The 19,961-nt window shown below is 38.3% G+C and overlaps 1 protein-coding gene across 6 annotated transcripts in view; it reads left to right on the top strand.

The window, feature by feature from the left end:
• KNTC1 (kinetochore associated 1) overlaps positions 1–19,961 on the top strand; it is a 31,820-nt gene that overhangs the window by 780 nt on the left and 11,079 nt on the right. For 5 of the 6 annotated variants that reach the window (XM_038152237.1, XM_038152235.1, XM_038152234.1 and 2 more), the window contains exons 2-44: positions 239–370; positions 493–613; positions 1,000–1,115; positions 1,435–1,507; positions 2,019–2,096; positions 2,228–2,262; positions 2,481–2,591; positions 3,466–3,559; positions 3,898–3,950; positions 4,219–4,331; positions 4,698–4,752; positions 5,409–5,507; positions 5,889–5,932; positions 6,035–6,100; positions 6,192–6,267; positions 6,445–6,570; positions 6,664–6,753; positions 7,311–7,376; positions 7,762–7,823; positions 8,211–8,322; positions 9,042–9,185; positions 9,410–9,466; positions 9,549–9,650; positions 9,882–9,998; positions 10,495–10,638; positions 10,904–11,002; positions 11,442–11,545; positions 11,665–11,770; positions 12,139–12,273; positions 12,695–12,814; positions 13,128–13,197; positions 13,276–13,343; positions 13,716–14,008; positions 14,180–14,352; positions 14,540–14,637; positions 15,433–15,574; positions 16,042–16,098; positions 16,644–16,807; positions 17,283–17,390; positions 18,072–18,200; positions 18,768–18,884; positions 19,261–19,370; positions 19,589–19,799. In XM_038152237.1, coding sequence (XP_038008165.1) covers positions 239–370; positions 493–613; positions 1,000–1,115; positions 1,435–1,507; positions 2,019–2,096; positions 2,228–2,262; positions 2,481–2,591; positions 3,466–3,559; positions 3,898–3,950; positions 4,219–4,331; positions 4,698–4,752; positions 5,409–5,507; positions 5,889–5,932; positions 6,035–6,100; positions 6,192–6,267; positions 6,445–6,570; positions 6,664–6,753; positions 7,311–7,376; positions 7,762–7,823; positions 8,211–8,322; positions 9,042–9,185; positions 9,410–9,466; positions 9,549–9,650; positions 9,882–9,998; positions 10,495–10,638; positions 10,904–11,002; positions 11,442–11,545; positions 11,665–11,770; positions 12,139–12,273; positions 12,695–12,814; positions 13,128–13,197; positions 13,276–13,343; positions 13,716–14,008; positions 14,180–14,352; positions 14,540–14,637; positions 15,433–15,574; positions 16,042–16,098; positions 16,644–16,807; positions 17,283–17,390; positions 18,072–18,200; positions 18,768–18,884; positions 19,261–19,370; positions 19,589–19,799 — 4,590 coding nt within the window. The remainder of the gene's footprint in view (positions 1–238; positions 371–492; positions 614–999; positions 1,116–1,434; positions 1,508–2,018; positions 2,097–2,227; positions 2,263–2,480; positions 2,592–3,465; positions 3,560–3,897; positions 3,951–4,218; positions 4,332–4,697; positions 4,753–5,408; positions 5,508–5,888; positions 5,933–6,034; positions 6,101–6,191; positions 6,268–6,444; positions 6,571–6,663; positions 6,754–7,310; positions 7,377–7,761; positions 7,824–8,210; positions 8,323–9,041; positions 9,186–9,409; positions 9,467–9,548; positions 9,651–9,881; positions 9,999–10,494; positions 10,639–10,903; positions 11,003–11,441; positions 11,546–11,664; positions 11,771–12,138; positions 12,274–12,694; positions 12,815–13,127; positions 13,198–13,275; positions 13,344–13,715; positions 14,009–14,179; positions 14,353–14,539; positions 14,638–15,432; positions 15,575–16,041; positions 16,099–16,643; positions 16,808–17,282; positions 17,391–18,071; positions 18,201–18,767; positions 18,885–19,260; positions 19,371–19,588; positions 19,800–19,961) is intronic. The other variant, XM_038152236.1, reaches the window with a different exon arrangement.

Here is a 19,961-nt window from a genome sequence, read left to right as displayed (position 1 = left end):
TCACAGCATGGTGGGGAGCACTCAGGCAGTGCCTTTAGTTTTAATTTAATCTGTTCTTCCCAAGCTGCCTTCAGCCAGGCTGGGACTGGCTCACTTGGCTTTAAATGAGCTCTTTATCCTCACCAGCCTTCTTGCACACAGTGCCCCCACGCAGTAATAACACTAATAACTTACCTGTAGGCACGTAACATTTTAGAGCTGTGGGCTCTACAAGGTGTTCCTGAATTGTTTATCCCAGGCAAGGATGTGGAACGAGATCGAGCTCCTGCTGAACGAGGACACGGGGCAGCTCCCGGTGGGGCTGGGCCAGGAGTGCGGCACCGCCTTGTACCAGGTGGATACTCTGCTGCAAATCACATCTTCAGAGAAGGTACAACCCATCAAAGCCGTGCTTTTGTCTTTAATTCATTTGTCTTTTTTTGTCCGATAATTACCTGGGCTCTGCTGTGTTTTCTGGAGTGTTCCTGAGTGAAACAACCTTTTCCTTCCCAGGTCTCTGTGAACCCCCAGCTCCATGCGTGCAGCTCCAGGGATGGCAGCATTGTTGTTGTGGACAGATCTGTGGCACTTCTGGACAGCACTGGGCTGTCTCTTCTGATGCACATCCAGTTTGGTGAGTTCTTTCCTTTGGAATTCCACTTGGCAAGTGAAAAACTGGCTTTTAAAATACCTGGGTTTGTACAGCAAAACATAGCAAGTGTCTGACTAGTCTGTAAAAAGAGGCATTATAACAAGTACCTAAGTAATAAAAGGTGATTTTGGCTTCTGAAAGCAATTAACTATTTCAGTACAATTTCATTAGAATCCTTTCTAAGTTCTCACTGAAGTGGGAATAATGGATACTGAAACCACTCCTTGTAGGCCTCTTCCCATGTTTCATTTAGTCAGAATAACTTGTTTTGAAGAAATCCGGGACACTGTGTTGTCCAATTCTTGTGTTAATATTTATCCATTAAACCCAAATCCTGGTATCTGACATTTTGCCATGAAACCTTTCAGACACTAACGTGGATGTAGTGGGTATGTGTCAAGACAAACAATTCCTTGTGGTCGGTGAGAGAAGTGGCAGTCTACATCTTATCCACATCCCATCCAAGCAAACCTTGCTAACAAAGGTACAGTGACTTTTTTTTTATTTCATTTTGCTCAGAAGGTTTTGTTCTCAGACTTTCTTGAGGTTTTTAAAATCATTTTTCCAAATACCAAAGTATAAATATCCTTGCCTTTTTGACCACATATTCTAACTAAAGAGGTGAAATGGGCACTTCTGTTCTCATGAGTAATAAATAAAGAAAATCTATTTAGGAATGGCATGCATAAATAAGAACCTTCATTTAAAAAAGTTTAAAGTTTTTTTATGTTCAATAATGATCAGTATTTCAATTTTTTTTAGTGAAACACAGAATAATAGTCTTTATGCTGTTTCTGTTTTAGATTTTGGTTGAACAATCTACAAGTGAAAAGACTTACTTAAACCTCTTTTTTGTTAAAGATAATGCAGATGCAGGTAAGAAGTGGATGATTTTTTTCTGAATTTTGTCTGAATTTTTGTGATTTTGTTCCCCTTTAATAGCTTTCAGGGAAAGAGATTACAAAATAAGTAATACAGAAAAGCATAAAGAAAAGTTAATTTTATGTGCACAATGCAAAGTTGTAGAATATTCTTTATCTCATTAATTATTTTACAAATGCCATAGGAAACAAACATTCAGAATTCAATACCTCCTTCTTTTGAGACTGTGCTAAACACATGAAAATGCTTAAAAAAGGAAGAATTCCTTCTCTCTTCTTCTATGGGAGTTCAGCAGTTCTGTTCTATAATCTCCCAGTTCTGTCACAATAGAATACATTATTCTGCTCCTAGTTGGAAATGACAAAATTGTTGTTTAAAATATTCTAATCTATGGGTCAGATGGTTTTTTGGGGTCAGTTATTTCACTGTCCTGTTTACAAGCAAGCCTTCTCTTTGCTTGCTCTCGAATACTTCAGTTTGAAACGTTTCTGTTGGGTTTTTTCAGGTGTTTATCACATGTTCATTCTCACAAGCAATGGATGCTTCTGCATTATGTGTGTCCCTCTTGGAAAAACACAGGAAGGTAGGATAAGCTACAGACCCCTTGGGATTCCATTAGAACAGGGAGGCCTGTACTCAAAAACTTTCTTTTTTGCCTTTTAAAAATTTTAAAAAGTTTATTTAACACTGATTTTATTTTTTTTTAATATTTAGCAATTGAGAAGATGGATATGACTACAGCAAAGCAAGTAAGAAACACCTGCAAAATTGTTAAAAAAGCAGGGTTTTTCACCAAACTTTGCTCTGTACATTGCACTGACTATTTACCAGCCCATTATTCCCCCTCATAGCTGTGACTGTTACTTTTTCTGTACATTTAGAAATGAGCAGAGGTTTTATCCACTGGTTCTATAAACAACTCTTTTTCTTCCCCATCTGTGGACATCCCTGCTCTCCCACCCACAAGTTACAAGGACAGATAAAGACAACTTTCATTGCCACAGGAGAGCATCACAGCCTGGGCTGTCAGGATTTTGTCATCAGCAGCTCAGTGACCAAAATCCATCTGATAATTGGGGTAAGCACTAAGAAGATGATCAGAACGATTTTCATGTGATCAGCGATGGCGTTTTTGGATCTGCAACAAAATTTGTCTCCAGAAATTTGTCTCTCTTTTTCAAGCAGCTCTTCAGTTTTGCACTCTTTTGCTTTTCATTTCCCTCACTGTCACTGTAAAGGTTGTCACTTGTGCAGCCTGTCCATACTTTTTCTCATAAGGCAATAACTGCTGTCACTTCCAAAATTATTTTGTTATGATGGATGAGGAGAAAATATTTTCACCCTGAGTTTCTGAGCTTAGGAAATCACCAGTTCCTGGTCTGTGCAGGCTGGATTGTTTATTGATCCTATCCTTGAGCTCACAGACAAAACCAAAGCTGGCAAGAATCTTCCAATCAGCTTTTCATTCAACAAAGCTTGCTAAAAATAACAAGGTCTAATTCAACAAAGCTTGAAAGCATGAATTAAATACAGCAAATTAAAATATAGACTTGCTTTGAAATGTAATTTGCAAGCTTGCAAACAAGTTCTCTGAGTTTATTTTTTTGAAGCCTGTTGAGTTCAATGGGATTTTCCTCAGTAGGCCCAGAGTAATTTCATTGAGCTTTTATGTTCTATGAGAAAGAAAAGTGGATATTTTGCAACACTGTTTTCCAAAGAGCCAAAAACTGCTGAGTGTAACGATCACTGTAGCAAAGGCTGGTCTTGAAAGGAGAAGGGAAAAATGTGACATTTTAAAAAAAGAAATTAATGTTTTTTTCTGAAGATCAGTAGAGGAATAAAGTTAAATTTAGTTTTGCAGCTTTCCAAGTTAAAGATAAGTGGTAGAAACAAACATGTCAGTGGTCAAATATCTCCTGTCTAACCCCATTTTACTTTGCCTCTCCTCACAGGGTAAAGGTGATTATGTGCTCTCCAAATGGGAGGTGGACCCCACCAATGCCCTGGTGTCTGCTCAAAGTTTTGCTGATTCAAGTCTGATCCAAGGTAAAGAAGATTTTATCTTTTCACAGACAAGTGTAGATTTCATATTCAATTGCAGACTGTACTAATTTTCTGTTATTTCATTGTTTTTCATAAATTCACATGTACCAAACAGAACAATTCTGTAAAGGTACAGCCAAAATGTGGGCTTCAAAATTGCAGTTTAATTTAATTATAGAAATCACAATTCACTTCAAGCTAAACTTTGCACAGTCCTAGGAAGTTCCATGAGGTTAAACCACGAGGTTTCCAGTGCTTGGGTTTGTATTTGAATATGTTTTTGCTTCTGATACATATCTCAAGCAAAATAATGATTTTTTGTGAATATTCATATTTTTTAGGTGCTGCAAAACTTCAAGTCCTTGACAATCAGCTGTTTGTTTTGGATACAGAGGTATGGGTAATGATTTGGTTTAGTCTTCACTTTACAGTGTTCTTGAACCAGCTTATAAACATATTTTTTAAGGTTTAAAGTGAAGTTCCTGTAAAATGAGGGTGCTTATATTTACTTATATCAAGAGCATCTTGATCTTCCTGTATTGTTGTTTTTTTTTTTTAATTCTACTCCTATTCATTATTTAAGCCAAGAAATGCAAGATTTTGTTCAAAAACTGTCTTCTATGAGGAAAATATGAACTTCTGTCTGATTTTTTTAAATCTAGAACATCTTAAGCACATGGGATATTTATTCTCTCACTCTAATTTGGGATTGGCCTTTAATACATATTGAAGAATTTCTTCTCACTACTGAGTCAGATTCCTCTCAAGTCACTTGGTAAGTGAAGTGTTACAGCACCAACCCTGAGAAGTGAAAATGTGTCTGGTGATTTCTATGAAATATCTCATTCTTTTGGCCCAGCTGCTGGTGCAAAACAACCTGTCCTTGTTAGAAATTCCTGTCCTTAAAAATTAAAAATTAAGATTAAACAGAATGTGTGAAGAAGTGTAACTACTGTTCTAAAGTGTGAGAAAGTGCTAGAAACTATTCAGCTATATATTAAAACATAAAGGGATTTTTAAATGTATTTCTTGTCATGGAATGCAAATTTTTCTAAAACACAGAAACAAAAATATTTCACAGTTTGGACCTAAGATTCCTACAGCAAATTTTGCTTTCTTTTCTCTCTTTCTCATTCATTAGGCAAGGGCTTGCCAATGTGAAACTGATTGGTCTGACAATGCCAGATGACAAACAGGTACAATCTCCTAATCTGTGTTCTGCTCCTTAATTGTTGTGCAATTGCTCATAGGAAAAAAAGGGATGGAGGTGGCAAAAGATTTGGGGCACAGAGAATTCTGAGGAGCTTAAATCCAAACTGAAATGTGGCCATCCACATCTCAGGATCTAGCAAGGGAGAGATTCTTGTGGGGGTGCCCAGGCCAAGCTGTCCCTGGTTTTTATGGGGTTTTTATGGATGGTTTGGTTGGTTGGTTTATTAAGGCTGGCAGACAAGGAAGAGCAGCAAAATGGATTATTATTATTATTATTTTACACCCCTTCCCAGATTTCTTTAGAACAATGTCTCTGCTGCCTTCAGCATCTACCCCCAGTAACAGTAAGTGCAGTCAACTGAAATAAAAAGCAAAACAGGATGAACATTATGCAATTCTAAAAATTAGATTAAACCTGTTGAATTATACATAATAGGCCTAGAGAGAGAGAGGGGAGAAAATGTCAACCTTCATTAAATTTCCTCAAACTGAAGATCTGCATTCCATAAAAAGTCCTACAAATACTGCCCTCTAATTCCATACGAATTCAGAAATGATTCTGCAAATATCACTCTCTCACCAGTGTAAGAGAAAAAAGTAATTCTGACTTCTTTGTTTGTTTTCTCCCTTTTTTTAATAGATGAGGAGCCTAATGGTTTTTGCATTGCCCACTATGCAACAGCTCTATTCTCTGCAAGTGTCTCCTGTTTCTTCCCTTGTTCAAAGTGGGATTTGTACAGTAGGTTTTGATGATTTTTTTTTGTTGTTCTTTGAAGAAATATAGCTGTCTTAATATGTGTAAATATTAAAGAGGGTAGTGAGTTCTTTTTGTTAGGTTAGAATCAATTTGTGCTAGAAACTATGCAGGAACCATACAGAGAAAGATTAAGTGATGTCCCCAAAGGATAGAGAAAAATAGCCTATTATGAGGCAAACTGAACAATTTAAATTTAGTCTGAGGTCTCTTGCACTATTCAATAGCAATGCCTGTTGTTCCTGCTGCTGTTACAGCTAAAAACTGAGGGAAGTTTTTCAAGTTCTCTTAGCACAGAAAAATGCTCTGGATTTATTTGGAATTCAATTCATTTCACCTGATGGTTTCTGTCATTGCACACTACAGGATACAATATACTTCCTGGAAGGAATTCATGAAAAGCATCAGATGTAAGATAATATTTTGTTTGTAACTAGCTCATTGTTATATAAAAATGGCAAATTACTTCCACATGGAGTTGGTAAATTCACATAATTCCCTCTCATCCTCAGGCCCTCTGAAGACCCAGTTTCTATAGTTGTGATGAGAAGTTTAACTGAAGCCTTGCCAGAAAATAGGTACTGGTTTCTGGGAAAAAACATTGGGTTTTTTGGGTTTTTTTAAATATCTGGACTTACACTGAAGTGGTTTATTTTATTTCATCCCCAGGCTGAGTCGTTTACTGCACAAACACAAGTTCACTGAAGCAGAGAGTTTTGCTATTCAGTTTGGACTGGATGTTGAGGTGAGCTGTTCATTCATGACAAACACATCAGAGATGAATGAGTGTACCTGATCTTATGATGAGGTCCTTGCCCTGTAGTCCAATAGAAAGTATTAAAAATATTACAGATATTACCAAGGCAGTGGGATGTTACCTCATAAAACAACTCACCATACTTGTATTATTTTTTTTAAACAGCTTGTATACAAAGTGAAAGCAAACACTATTTTAGAGAAACTGGCTTCAGCTTCTCTTGGGAGTTATGGCCAAGAAGCCTTGCTGGATCTTGGCAATGAAGCCAAAGAAAATTTGCAAAAAATTCAGGTTTGTTTTTATTTCTACCCTCTATCCCTACTGAAGCAGTTCAAATAATAAAGGATCTTGGAATTAATTTCAGTTTTTTCCTTGTGCCAACAGGACAGCCAGTTTGTTGTGAATTACTGCATCAATGCTCCATGGCCACTGTATGAAACCACTCGAGAAATGCTGAATTATGCTAAAGGCAGAGTAAGGGCTTTAATTCTATTTCTTCTACTCTTCAACTTCTATTCCACCCTTCTGTACAACTTGAGAGGGGCACAGAGCAGTTACAGTCATTCCAAAAGGCAAAAGTAAAGGCATTATAAATCCTATGTAACCAAACAAATCCTATGTAACCAGACATGAAGAAGCAGCAAGTCTTGTTCCAATCTCGTTCTTAGTATTGCTCAAGAGCTCACAGTTCTATTTTTGCATCACAAAGCAGGGTTTAGTTTTGAGTAGCAGTTTTTTTTAAGTACCTTTAAAATATTAATTTCCAAACTAAAGCTCAAAGTAGGTCGCCTTTTTTGTTTTCTTTATTTTAGTCTTATCAAACAGAACCAGAGAGATACACATGATCTGTCTGATCCTCCATGCGTGCAGAAATCCAACCAGATTAGACTGGATCAGGTTAGATCCAATCTAACATCGTAAAATCTCAATTTACAGGAGTCCTGACTTCTTGCTCATGTCTTTACTGCACTCACAGTCCTGCCTGGCATGTTCTGAGTTGTCAGCCAAACCCTTTCATGTCCTTTTTTCAGATCTTGAAGAAAGATAACAGAACCAATGCTCCACCATCTGATGGGGCTCCAGTATCCATAGCTGAGGTGAGGACTAATTTTTTGGATCTGCAGTATCATATAAACAATTGTAATGTAGAGTTTTACAAACTGTAAGTTCAAATTATAACTGTAACATGCTGGTGAATTTTAAAAAAATCTAAACAAAATTAAGTTTTACAGTATGAAAGAGAACCACAGTAATGACAGATTCAGAAATAAGCCGTTCCCTCAGTCATAGAAAGATTCAGTTTCAGATGCTCCAGAAATTGAAGGCAGAACCTTTCTTAAAGTACTTTTTGGAGTTTCATCTTGTTTTTTGATAAGTTCTGTTATAAACTGGCCTCATCTGCCTTCAAGGAGAATCAGTGCTCTAATCATGTCATGTAATGTGTTCAGCCAGACATTAACCTTAAATCTCATCTGCATTCAGGTGTTGAGAGCTCAGGCAAGGCTTACAACATTCTATGAAGCTTTTGGACTAGAGAAATTCAGGTTTGTTTATGCTTAAGATTTAAAATAAATTTCATTGTGATTGTTAAGCCTGTACCACTGCAATTAAGATTATTTTAGTTTTTTCATATGAATTCATTAAACTTTAAGCTCGTAACTTTCCCATCCTGTGCTGCGGAGAAGGGAGAATGCAGAGGTTGAGTCATCCTATATATTGAAAACATAAATTCTCTGTGGCACATCCACTTAAATAGTTGGGGTTATTTGTTCAAGATGTGTAGGAGGGATTGTGACTTTATACAAACCCAAAGTACCACTCCTGTTGTTTCTTACAACATCCAGCACTGGGTAGAAAGGTTTTGAAGTTCTCTCCCCAGTTCCTTTGGTAATGACATTTAACAAAGCTTCTCTTCCCTCTCTCACTTTCAGTGGCATTGCTTGGACAGAATTCCTGAATAACGAGGACGTGTTCAAGATTATTGTTTTGCAGCTGGAAGAAGGAAATTTGGCTTGTGCACAGCACCTCTGGCTTAGGCATCAGGTGAGGTGGCACAGACATCTCTGGGATTTATGGAGGGAGTTAAATCTCTTCATTTTCCAGCCTAATTTCACAGGTGCTGTTACAAAACAGCTCCTCAGAGAAGCAAAGGTCCATGGCAGAATCTCATCAATTGCCACAATGATTACCTGTTCACCTGGATGCTTAGGAGGCTGAACTTCTTATTGATTTAGGAATAAACTGGTATTTCTGTTGTCAGAATTCATATTTCTAAGTCATGGCTGTTTGATTTATTCTGCAGTGCTTGTAATCTTCCACTCACTTTCTTGCAAGCACAGCTCTCAGAATTTAATGGATGTTTGCTGCCTACCTTAAAATCCTTTAAAAATAATCACACTGACTCCTTACTCTGAATGACACATTTAAGGTAGTGTGTGTGTGCTCTTATTTTATTTTTTAGTGCAGGACTTTCAGTTCCATGTCTGTTGTTTTCTCACTAAGACAGAACTATAGAACGAGTGTGGAAGTATTAGAACAGTGTCATTTGTAGAAAAATTCCTTCAAATAGTTCTTTTTTTAAGAAGCCCGAGCTCTAGTTTTACTGAACAGAGCTATTTATTTAATTTCTGTCTATGACTACTGGGATTTTCTCTTTGCATTTGTGAAATTTACTGGCTCTTCCTATTAGTGAAACAGCTTTACAGAGTACCAGATGAACATCTACTCCATGGACCTGTAATTGTTCTGGTTTAATATTTTAGGCTGATTTTGAAAGCAGCTTTGATGAGAAAATGCTGAAGGATTTGCTCAATGCCATCCATTTTGCTGCTCCTTTGAAGGAACTGTGTGTGTGGCTTAAAAATTTTGTGATCCCCTTCTCAAGAAGGGTTGTGCCAGATGGACAGGTGAGACTGACTTGAGAACTGTAAATTGTCATTTTCTCAGACTAAGATGATTTTACTGTCAAACCTCCAGACTTCTGAATGTCAGGAACTCGTTCCTCTGTCTTTGAAATGGATTCTTTTCCCTAGCCTTTATATTTGAAATGATTTCTTTCGAAAGAAGTTTCTAATGGCAAATTTTGCTTTGATAGATAGCATAACTCTACTTATAACTGCCTTTTTTCCAGAAAATATTAGCAAAATGGCTGGAACAAGCTGCTCGAAACCTCGAATTAACTGACAAGGTAAATCACACTGCAGAAACTTGGCATATCTTGTATTTCTAGATGTATCATATGGTTTGCTAATATCAATTATTTTGGACAGGCAAACTGGCCTGAAAATGGACTCCAAGTGGCAGAGATTTTTTTTACAAGTAAAAATCAAGGTGAACTGGGAGTGACAGCTTTTGGCAAGTGGACTCCTTTGGTAAGAAATGTAACAAATACAAGAATTAGCTGCTGAGAAACTTCAAACAGATGCTGTGTGCTAGAGCTGGATGATAATTTGGTCACTGGGGGGTTTGGTGAAAACTGATTTCATTCCATGAAAGGAAAGAACCAAATTCCAATTTTATTGTGTTTAAAGATTTTTAAAAAGTAGATGACAGCCTCTCAATGGTCTTGTCTCCTAACATTTCGCTTCTCAACACTGTTTCAGAGGTGTGGTGACTGTGAAGAGATACAGAGGTTAAAGAAGCTGGTAAATGATTTACAGGAATTGAGAAATCTGTACAGAAAATACAACTGCAGGCTGGCATTCTGTGATTTTGAAAAGGTAACACTGCAGCCACTTGAAAAAGTGCTTTTCAGGTTGTTCTGAAAAGGAGAAGAATCTTATAGCATGTAAGTTAAAGTCAGACAAAAAAGAAATCCTCATGGGTGTCGGTTAAATTTCCATTCATAAGCTGCCAAGACTATTTGAGAAGTTGTGTTACAAATTTTCTTTCAGCTGAGATTATAAATATAACCTAAGGCAGAGTGAGAAGCTGTGGCTCAAACTGGGGTTTGCAGGTTATTACAGATCATAGAACAAGGATTGGCAACAGAGAAATTGAAAGTACAACTGAACAAGAAAAGCCTTGTAAACGGAAGGGTTTATTGGTGCTAAGGAGGGATTCTTTAAAGATCCTGAATCTTTAAAGACTCTAAAGAGGGAAATCTTTCAGTTGATTTCAGTGGCCTCTGGATGTTGGATCATGTATCAGAGATGAGAGTGGCCTTGCACTGACAAGTGTGATGTTCTAACATGGCCTTTTCCCCTTGCTGCCCAGGAAAATGCAACCACTATTGTGTTCCGCATGCTTGATAAAATTCTGGCACCAGAGCTTGTCCCAGCAATTTTGGAGAAGTTTATAAAACCCTACCTGTGTGAACACAACCTACAAAAAGATGAGCTTCTTCTACAGTATGTCAAGGTATCCATATTTTCTTCCTTTTGAAGAAAGCTGTTTCAACAGCAGGAAGCAGAAACCAAGTCTGATGAATATTTGAATTTACAATGGAATTTTAGGCCCAGCTTTTAGATTAATCCTATTCCTGTCAATGAACTTAATGATAGTTACTATTTCAGTTATGAAACAACCCCTTAATGCCCAGAAAACATTACACTTTTGTTCATATTATCAGATACTCCTGTCTTTTCTGATTTCAAGTGTTCTGATCACCTTTATCCAAACCCAGGATTTGCTGGAGCGCTGTCGGACACGATCCATTTCTGTGTTTGAAACTGCCTGGGAGGCCAAGGCAGTGGCTGTCATTGGCTGCATCTCTGACACTGATGTAAGTATGTGCCCTGAAAGGCATCAAGTGACTCCAGCACATCAGTTCAGAGCAAAATATGATTTTTACATACTGCTCTGAGTACATTTTTAATGAGTGCCATGAGGAGAAAATAGTATGTTATGATGTTATCTTCTTACTCTATTTTAGTCATCTCCCCTGTGACATTTTTTGAGGATATAATTGTAGTTGTGATGTCATCACATGGAAAACTCACAAATTTTAATATGTATGGAACTACGGTGTCACAAATGACTGCAAGCATTTTCTAATTGAACTTGACAATCATATGATGACAATAAATGTCCTTTATAACAAGCGCAGATTGGGCAAGGAAATAAAAAGCTTGCCCAAAGGGATCAGTCACACGTGAACAATACTTCAAGGGACTACTTTGGAACTTGTTTTGCAAAGTGAGCTGTTTGTGTCCCTTTTGCAGCTGAAATTTGATGCAGTCCTGCAGATAATGCATGGAGCTGTGGTGCCGTGGAGTGCAGCAGTGGAGCAGCTGGTCAGACAGCACCTGGAAATGAATCATGCCAAGTAAGCAGCATCCACAGGCTACCCTTGGCTGGGGAAATACTATGTCTGATGTGGTGTGATGATTAAATCCCATAGCTGGGAGTAGCAAAGGAATTCATGATGGCTGAATTTGTCCCCAGAGTGAAGTTACTGCAGGAAAGTTACAGACTGATGGAGATGAAGAAGCTTTTGAGAGCCTATGGGATAAGAGATACCAATCTTTTAAAGGACAAACAGATGATAATGGTAAGTTACCAAGAGTTTAGATTTCTCCAAAGGTCACAGCGAACAGCACTTAGTGATTTTTTTTTTTACCATTTGAATTGGTTTTTTTTAACATCTCCCCTTCATTAGAAGACATGAATATTTCTGGAGAAGTTCCTCAATATCCTGAGGAACCAGACAAATTTTCAGAGTTCCCAGGCTAATTCAGTCCCCAAGCCCTGTTTTCTCCCAGTTACACTTCAATCAGCTTTTCTCTGGATAAAAGTTTTAAGCTTCCAGGTAACTTGCTTGATACAAACTGAACAATTCCATTGGTAAAGTACTGAGTATAAACAATTCCTTTGTTATCCTTTACATCAACAAACTAAAGTCCATTTTTCTTCTTACAGAGGCTTGTCAGATACATTCTCAAACAAGATACCCCTACTTGCCTGGAGGATGCCTTGAAAATTGTGGAAGCCTACCTGCTGCCCACTGGGGAAGTGTATTTCCTGAGGATGATGGACCTGATTGACAAAGGAAGGGTAGGGAAATACTTCATGGCAGATGATCCTGGAATTTACAGACACTGAGGCCTCTTGACAAAACAGGACAAGTTTGCTGAAATCTTATAAGCAGTTTGCATAAGTATTTTTAATTCAAATTATCAATATGACACCTAACTGCCTTAGCAGTAATGTTTAGCATTGAAAATGAGTTTTTTGTCAGAGCTTTATCCTTCTTTTGTGGCAGAATAGGGTGAAAGCTGCGACCTGCAATGCACCAGATGAGTTTGGAATTGAAGTCTCTCCACATTTTCATGCATTGTTATTCACCCTCATGGCCACCGTGCAGCCATTGCTTCAGAACAAGAATGTGCACATAACTCAGCTTTTCCAAATGCAAATGCCCTTTCTTTTTTAATATTTCTGCTCTAATTTTGTTTGTTTCTTTTTCTGCCTTCAGGGAGAGGAATCTCTGGCTTTGTTAAAATCTCTGCCTCTTGCTAAGGCTGCGGAAGTTGCAGAGAGATTGACTCTGTGGGGAAGACTGGTGTTACAGAACAAAGCAGATGATCCTGAAGAGGTACCAAGGCTTTTCACACCACAAAGAGAGCACACAAATAATTCTGAAAAGGGAGTGGTGTGGATATTTCCTGTGATAGCTGACAGACTGTGGAGTGAACGCATACTACACCTATAAAATATTTACTGTTCTATAAAGATTAATATGTAAAATAACTTTCTGTTCCTTTGCTTTTCAACTGGTTATGCCTTAGACTTGGTAATTGCTGCTTGTGAAGTTTGTGAAACATTGCATTGTGCTTTAAGAGCTGAAGCCCAAGTCTGTTCTGGCAACATTTTAACAAAAAAAATAAAAACCTCTTCCTTTCCTGCAGCAAAAACTACAAATGCTTATGACTAAGACACTGGTGGAAGTCCTCAAATTCTGGTTCAGCATTCAAAAAGGTAAAGGTACAACATCAACATCTTTTATCTTCCTTGTGCAAATGGAATCAAAATCTAATTGTTTTTCTCCTCCAACAGACAATCCCGTGAAGAAATATGAATGTGAAGAAAACCTAAAGTTGTTTGAAACACTTGCTGCCCTGCAGGTGGGTATTTTTATTGTTTTAAATTCCTTTTGATTTACTGTGGTTACTCCAGTTGTTCTTAGCACATGGATCATATTAAGAATTAATTGTATTTACAACGTGCATGCAAAGGTTGGTTTTATTATTGACTTCAAATTGATTCTAAGCCTAATCTAGCAATTTAACCTAGTCTGGGGAAGTTCCCAGTTAGAACTCAGTTGTCTGTTTAAACCAAAAATTATATACTGTCACCAAAGCCTTAATTACTGATATGTCAAAGAGTTCATGATAGAGTGCTGTAAGAATTTATGAACATCTCAGTACAGTGGGTAAAAAAGGCAATTTAAAGGAAGTTACATGGATATAAATATATATTTTTTGTTGTTGTGGCAGGAGTATTTTGATATCTTTCTCTCAGATGAAGAATACAGGAACCCTTCACTGATAACTGCTCTTCTTGAGGGTCACATTAGCTCCTATGAACGTGTCAGATCTTCATCCAAGTCTAGAAATGTGCAAGCAGTGAATTGTAATTCAGAAGGTGGCAAGCCCAAAACCCCTCCCACTGAATCCAGGCTATACAGACTGGCTTTGCTCCTGCAAGTCTCAGAGCATGAACTGGGAGAAAAACTGGCCTTGAGAGCCCTGGATGATGGAAAAGTGGAAGTGGCTGTCAATATATGCAGGTAAAACTGCAGAGCTTTTCAAGATCTTCACATTTATTGGGCTTCTCTGAACTATTTCTGCTACTTTTTTTGAATTCTGTAGAGCAAAGGAAAGGGTTTTTTGTTGTAGTTAAATAGTTAGAACCAAATTAAGTACAAACCCTAAGAATTACTGACTTTTTTTCTTAATAGGGAGTTCTATGAAAATAGCTGGAATGAAAAGACAGGGAAGGTGCTGTTTGCAGTGTGTCAAAGGCTTTGCCACATGCTGGGAGCTGATGTTCCAATGATCACTCCTGATGGGATGGATCTTCCAGCAGTGATCCATCAGCTGGCTGGCCAAGCAGCCACACTGTGCAGTCCAGGTAATTCCTGTTCCCATTTACTTGGGTTCATGTTGGGAGCCCAAACTTTCCAACCAGAGTTCAATACACCTGAAAACCAAGTGAATTTCTAGATCTGCATCTGTGAAAATAGGGGCTGTAATACTGTTTCCTTTTAACTGGACAGATGAACCTCCCATTCCTGCTCATGATCTCAATATTTTCACAGATTTAGTGTTGGATTGTCTGGAACTGTGTAAATACACTTCACTTGCCAAGGAAATTCATGGACAGTGCCAAATGGACAGCTATGAATTTACAGCAGAGGTATTTTCTGTGCTGTGTATATATTCTTTTCCCTCTCTTTTCTCCAGCACTCTTTAATTAAAAAGCCAACAACAAAAAAAAATCCTCAAATAAAAATTTTCTAGAAGTTGCGTGTTCTTCAGCTTAAAGAATGAAGTGATTTGAGTCCTAAAAGCAGTGCAGCTGTGGGACAAGCACAAGTAGCACTCTCCACTTACATTTCAGTACAATAAATCCTGCTGAAAATTGGGATTTTATCAAACAGCTTCTGCCAGGACTGGCAGAGAGCTGGCTTGAAAGTATGGCAGGGAAGGTTTGGTTTTTAAATGAATGTACTATGTGAAAGCTTTCCCAAGAGTTCTGTAAAACTTTAAGATGATCAAGTTCTTGAATAGCAGCTTTGTTTTCTGTTTAGGTCAAGCAGTGCTTTAGGCTACTTGAAATGAATGGGCTCTTACAGCTGGAGTGGGGTAGAGCAGAGTGGCTGGGCTTGTTTATCCACAAAATATTATTTTTCTAGAAAATGGTCCATTTGCAGAATGTTTGCTTGTAATATTTGGCCAAGAATGTTCATGAAAGCCTCCATTAAATTGAATAAGAGTACATTCTGGCTTTACAACTAAACAGCTGCAACATGAAAGACAAATGTGGCCACTCTAGGTAGGAAATGGATTTATTGCCACTGGCCATTTAACAGAATTACTACTTTCAAAAAGAACATCTTGTTCTAGTCCTGTATTCCAAACCAGAAACCTGTTAGTGCACTCATTAACTCTGCCTTTTATTGTGTGTACTTTTGACAATGCTCTTACTTAGGCAACATCTTCTGGAGGAGATAAAGATCCTTACAAAGAGTGGACTTATGATGATTTCTTTAAAGAAGACGGGATAGTCCTTGATCCTCAGACATCTCTTCCAGTTGCATATGAGCTCACTGCTGCTGTTCTGCCTGTCTGTGGTAAGCTTGTTCTCCTTGACATTGACACAATAGAAAATCTGTGTTTCTTACTGATTCTTATCTAGAAATAGAAATAATTCAGCTCGTGTGTGGAAATGATCACCTCAGAAATCTCACTTAGACAGACTCATGGTAGAAATACCCTTCAGGGGGTATAGAATGGATAGATAGCTTTGGGTTTGGTTTTTATTTCCACAGATGAAGAGTTTAATATTGACTGTCTCATGCAAGGGATTCTCATACAGAGTAGTCACTGAAAACTGTTGGATTCCTTTGTGAGCCTGAAAGATATTCCCTCCTAGAAAATAAATTCTGAGCAGACACAGTCAAAAATAGCAGCAAATGGCTCTTGGGGTTCACATATCTCTATTTTATATGCTGTCCTGTGGTATTTTTAGGGTTCTCCCAGACTTGCTGGTGTTGCTGAGTTCCTGGCATGCTGCTGATGAGCGTTTTCTGTCTTTCAGAGGACAAGCTGTACCCCCTGGATTCTCAAAGCCTGGCACACAGAACGTTCATGGAAGGTATCACACCCTGCTTGGGTGGGAAAGGACCTTAAAAATCACCCAGGTCCAGGGGCATGAGGGCAGATCCACCACAATGAAGGTCTAAAGAGACCACTGGAAAACATGAGGTTTAAATTCACCCTACACAGGCATGACTGGCCCACAGGGGGTTTTCACAGGTGCCTAAATGTTCCACTTAAAGCCATATTTTAGGGGGTGGTTTGGTTCAGCACAAGTCACCAGTTTGGTGCTGATTCCCACCATTGCACCATGGGATTTTTGAGCATCTCAAACCTGTACTTCAGGACAGTTCTACCACTGTGTGTGAAGATCATCAAGGCCTGTCCAAGAAGACAGCTTCTGGTCAAAAACTTGTGGCTTTTGGACTAAACTGGGAATCTGTATTAAATTAAAAGCCCTGAGAATTTTAGGTTTTGAAGGGAACTAAGGCAAATCCTGAGTCATAACTCTAATGAAGAAAAGGAAAAACTGCTCTGATATTAACTCTGGCAACAATATGCTTCATAGTTACTTTCTGGGGTTGTTTTTGAAATATTTTACAGGACACAACTTCCTGCTGCCTGTTGGATCTCCCTTCTCTGCAGCAGTGCAGAACCTGCTGGAGTGCAGCCAGTTCCAGCTGGCCCTGCAGCTCACAGTCTGTGCCTTTGGCTCCTGCCTCCAGCACGGCATCTCAAACACCATGGAACTGTCCCCGAGTCAAAAGGTGACTTTTGGCACTTTTAGAGCAGTTCTCTAAGGATTTAGAGAATTGAATCTCCAAGGCTCTCACCATGACCTTTTATTAGCACCACTTCATCAGATGTTGAGTCAGTTTTTAAAGGAGCTGGTGGTTTTTCCCCTGTTTTTCATGGTCCTCTCCCTTTGCAAAGTGTGTTCAGAACTGAGCTTTTATTCCTGACTTCCCTGCAGAGACTAGAATGAGTGTTAATTACGGTTTACTCTGTTCCTTCATGTCGTTTTAGTATGGGAAAAGTCACAAATAGAATATTCAAGAAACATTCCTCAATTCAAAAGCACTTGGAAAACAGAAATCCTTTTTCTATCTAGAAGAAATCTTTGTAAGGCCTCAAATAAATCTGAAAATACAATTACCATAGCACCTCCTACTATGCTGTAAATGACAAGAAGTTGAAGATTTAGAATTTATTTTTAATTAGGTGCTGTTTTCTTCATAACAGCCACATGACAAAGATCTGCTACTCACTGAAACCAGAAGCTTCCTCATAGCTATGAAAGAGAGGAGCAGTTCAGTAATCAAGACCTCTGTCCTGAACTTACTGCACAAGGTAAGAATCCCCTGGAAAGGGTGAGGGAGCCACTTCTGCTCTACCTGGCAGCCACATGGAATTGTTTCATTTGGAAAAGACCCTCGAGATCGTGGAGCCCAACCCTTAAACTAAAGCCAAGTCCACCTAAAAGCATGTCCTGAGCACATCTCCACATCTTTAAACACCTTCAGCAGGGGTGTCTCAACCACCTCCCTGAACAGCCTTTTCCAAAGAGGCTGTGTGCCCCTTTGGGGCTGTTCCTGCTCAATTTGCTCTGCTTGGAAGCTTCTGGACAGTGGGAGCCTCACCTTTGGGGGATCCTTTAGGGTCTCAAATGGCAGTAATGGCCTTTAGGATCTGTAGGTATTCCCTATCTCATTTGAAATCCTGGATTTGTTTTAGATTGATAGTTTTCCTAGGTGGGGGGAGTTTTTAAAAAGCTCTGTGCAAAACCTGCAATTTACCATCTCCTAAGGCAACTTAGACTAAGGGAAGTCACTTCCAGGCTGGCTTCAGGATATTGAGATGTTAAATTTTAAATCCTGAACTGCCTTTTTATTCTTTTTCCTCTCTAACTTAAAAACTCAATGTCTAAATTCTGGAATATTTTTCCTGTGTTTCACCTGATACAAAGAGACCTATTGAAGAAATTAAATCAATTCCTAAAATTTATCTTTTTTTTTTTTTTCCAAACCACAGGTGTTCAACTCTCGTGTCATCGATCAGAACCTGGCCCTGGGCTATTGCACTGTTCTGCCCAAGGAAGAGATGTTCAATAAGCTCTGGGAGGTCATAAACGCCTCATGGCAGAATTACAGAAAAGTTTTGGTAAATTCCCAAGGCCTTGAGTTTCTTCAGCAAACAGAGAATGAAGGAGATCCTTCATTTAGAGCCTCTGTACCACAGTGGGAAGTTGCTGTCAATATTAATGTGATTTTCAACCTCACAATGACTTATTCCAAAGCTTGAAATGATTTATTTCAGGTGCCATCACAATTGTTATCCATGTTATATTTTGGATAAGTTGTTCTCTGGCAGCAGTTGTCGAGAATGGAATGAGTGAATGCATCTATTAAAATATAAAGGAAGATGGGAAATAAAGAAATGGGGAGGGAGAGTAATGCAAATTCTGAGAAAATGCCTAAAAAGTACCTTTTGTATTCCTTTCTACAATGCTAGGAAAATATTTTAGAGAAAGATTTTAAAGCAGCTTTGAGTTGCCAGCTCAGGAGGTGGGGTAGTCCTGACACCTTCTCTGAGGTTTGTTTTCATTTTACACAGTTGTGTGTTCATTTATGAATTGTTTGAAGTTCCTCTAAGGATTTACATCTCACGATTCCCCATTTTCAAATTATTTCTTAGACTTGTATTCACTTCCTTTCTCCTTCCTTCTAGGCAGTAGCTCTGGTGGGAGCAGAGCTTGCTGACCAATATGGTGAAGCAGAAGAAAAGAGAAAATTCCAGGAATTGATTATTGATGCAGAATGGGGCATCCAGCTCGGTAAATTTGGTGTAAGTTTTTATTTATTTACTTATTTTAGGGTTTTATAAGTAATCAGTTAATAATATCAATATAATCTGGGGTGTGTGAGAGTTTTTAGGCAGATTTCCCAGTCAAATGTAAGCAAAGTTGGGGTTTTGTTTTTGATTTTTCATTCTGCATAAATAAACATCAAAAATGGAAATGCAATAACTGAGGGGGCTGAAAAAGAAAATTTAAGTTCTTGAGTATTATTTGACACAGGGGATAATCAGCAAATCCACTTTGTCCTGCTCTGAAAGTGTCTGGATTGAAACTAAAAGGAGTCAAAGCTTCACTGTATAAGGAATTAGTTTTGATGTTGTCTAAAGGACTCTCTTGAGCAGATGAATGTGGTTTTATCTGCAGATTTCTTTTGAGACTGTGTTTAGACAGCCACCAGTGAGGAAAAAAGAACTCATAAGAGTGCTGGTACAAAACCCAGAAGTGGACACAGCTCTCATCCTGAATTACTGCAGGTACTGATTCCATGAAATCTATTGCTGTAAAAACAACCATGGCCACTGGAATCTATTTTGCTTGAAATAAATCCTAATTAACATAAAATACAAACTCTTCTCTTAAAAAAAAATGCAATTCAGAATACATCCTGCCTTGGATTAATTTATTTCTAAGGAAAGAAGCTCCTTGATGACACCAAAGCTCCCAGAGAAAATCACATCCTGTTCTTTCCTAGCACTTTCATGCTGGACAGTGATGCTGCACTGCAGCTCTGCATTGAAACCCTTCTGCTCCAGAATTCAAACACAAATGATGTTGAAGATGACTCTGCAGAAAGCAGTGAGAGGCAGCCTCATTCCACATTACTGGCTAGAGCACTAAAAATAATCCCTCTGCTGAACAGCACCAAAGACCTGGTCCTGAGCCTCAGTGGAATATTGTACAAGGTAAAAAAAAAAAATAAAATAAAACAAAAAAAACCAACACAGCCACATCCTTGGAATCTACATCTAATAATTGCTGCATGTCACTTGAAGGACAGAGGAATAATTCCACAGAAACTGAAAAGGTTGTGTTTTTTTTCAAATTTTCTTAAAGCTTGTAAATGT

Source organism: Motacilla alba, chromosome 15 (genome assembly GCF_015832195.1).
Source record: "Motacilla alba alba isolate MOTALB_02 chromosome 15, Motacilla_alba_V1.0_pri, whole genome shotgun sequence".
NCBI lineage: Eukaryota > Metazoa > Chordata > Aves > Passeriformes > Motacillidae > Motacilla > Motacilla alba.
The sequence above is the reverse complement of the archived record's forward strand: the minus strand, read 5'-3'. Positions and strand labels throughout refer to the sequence as shown.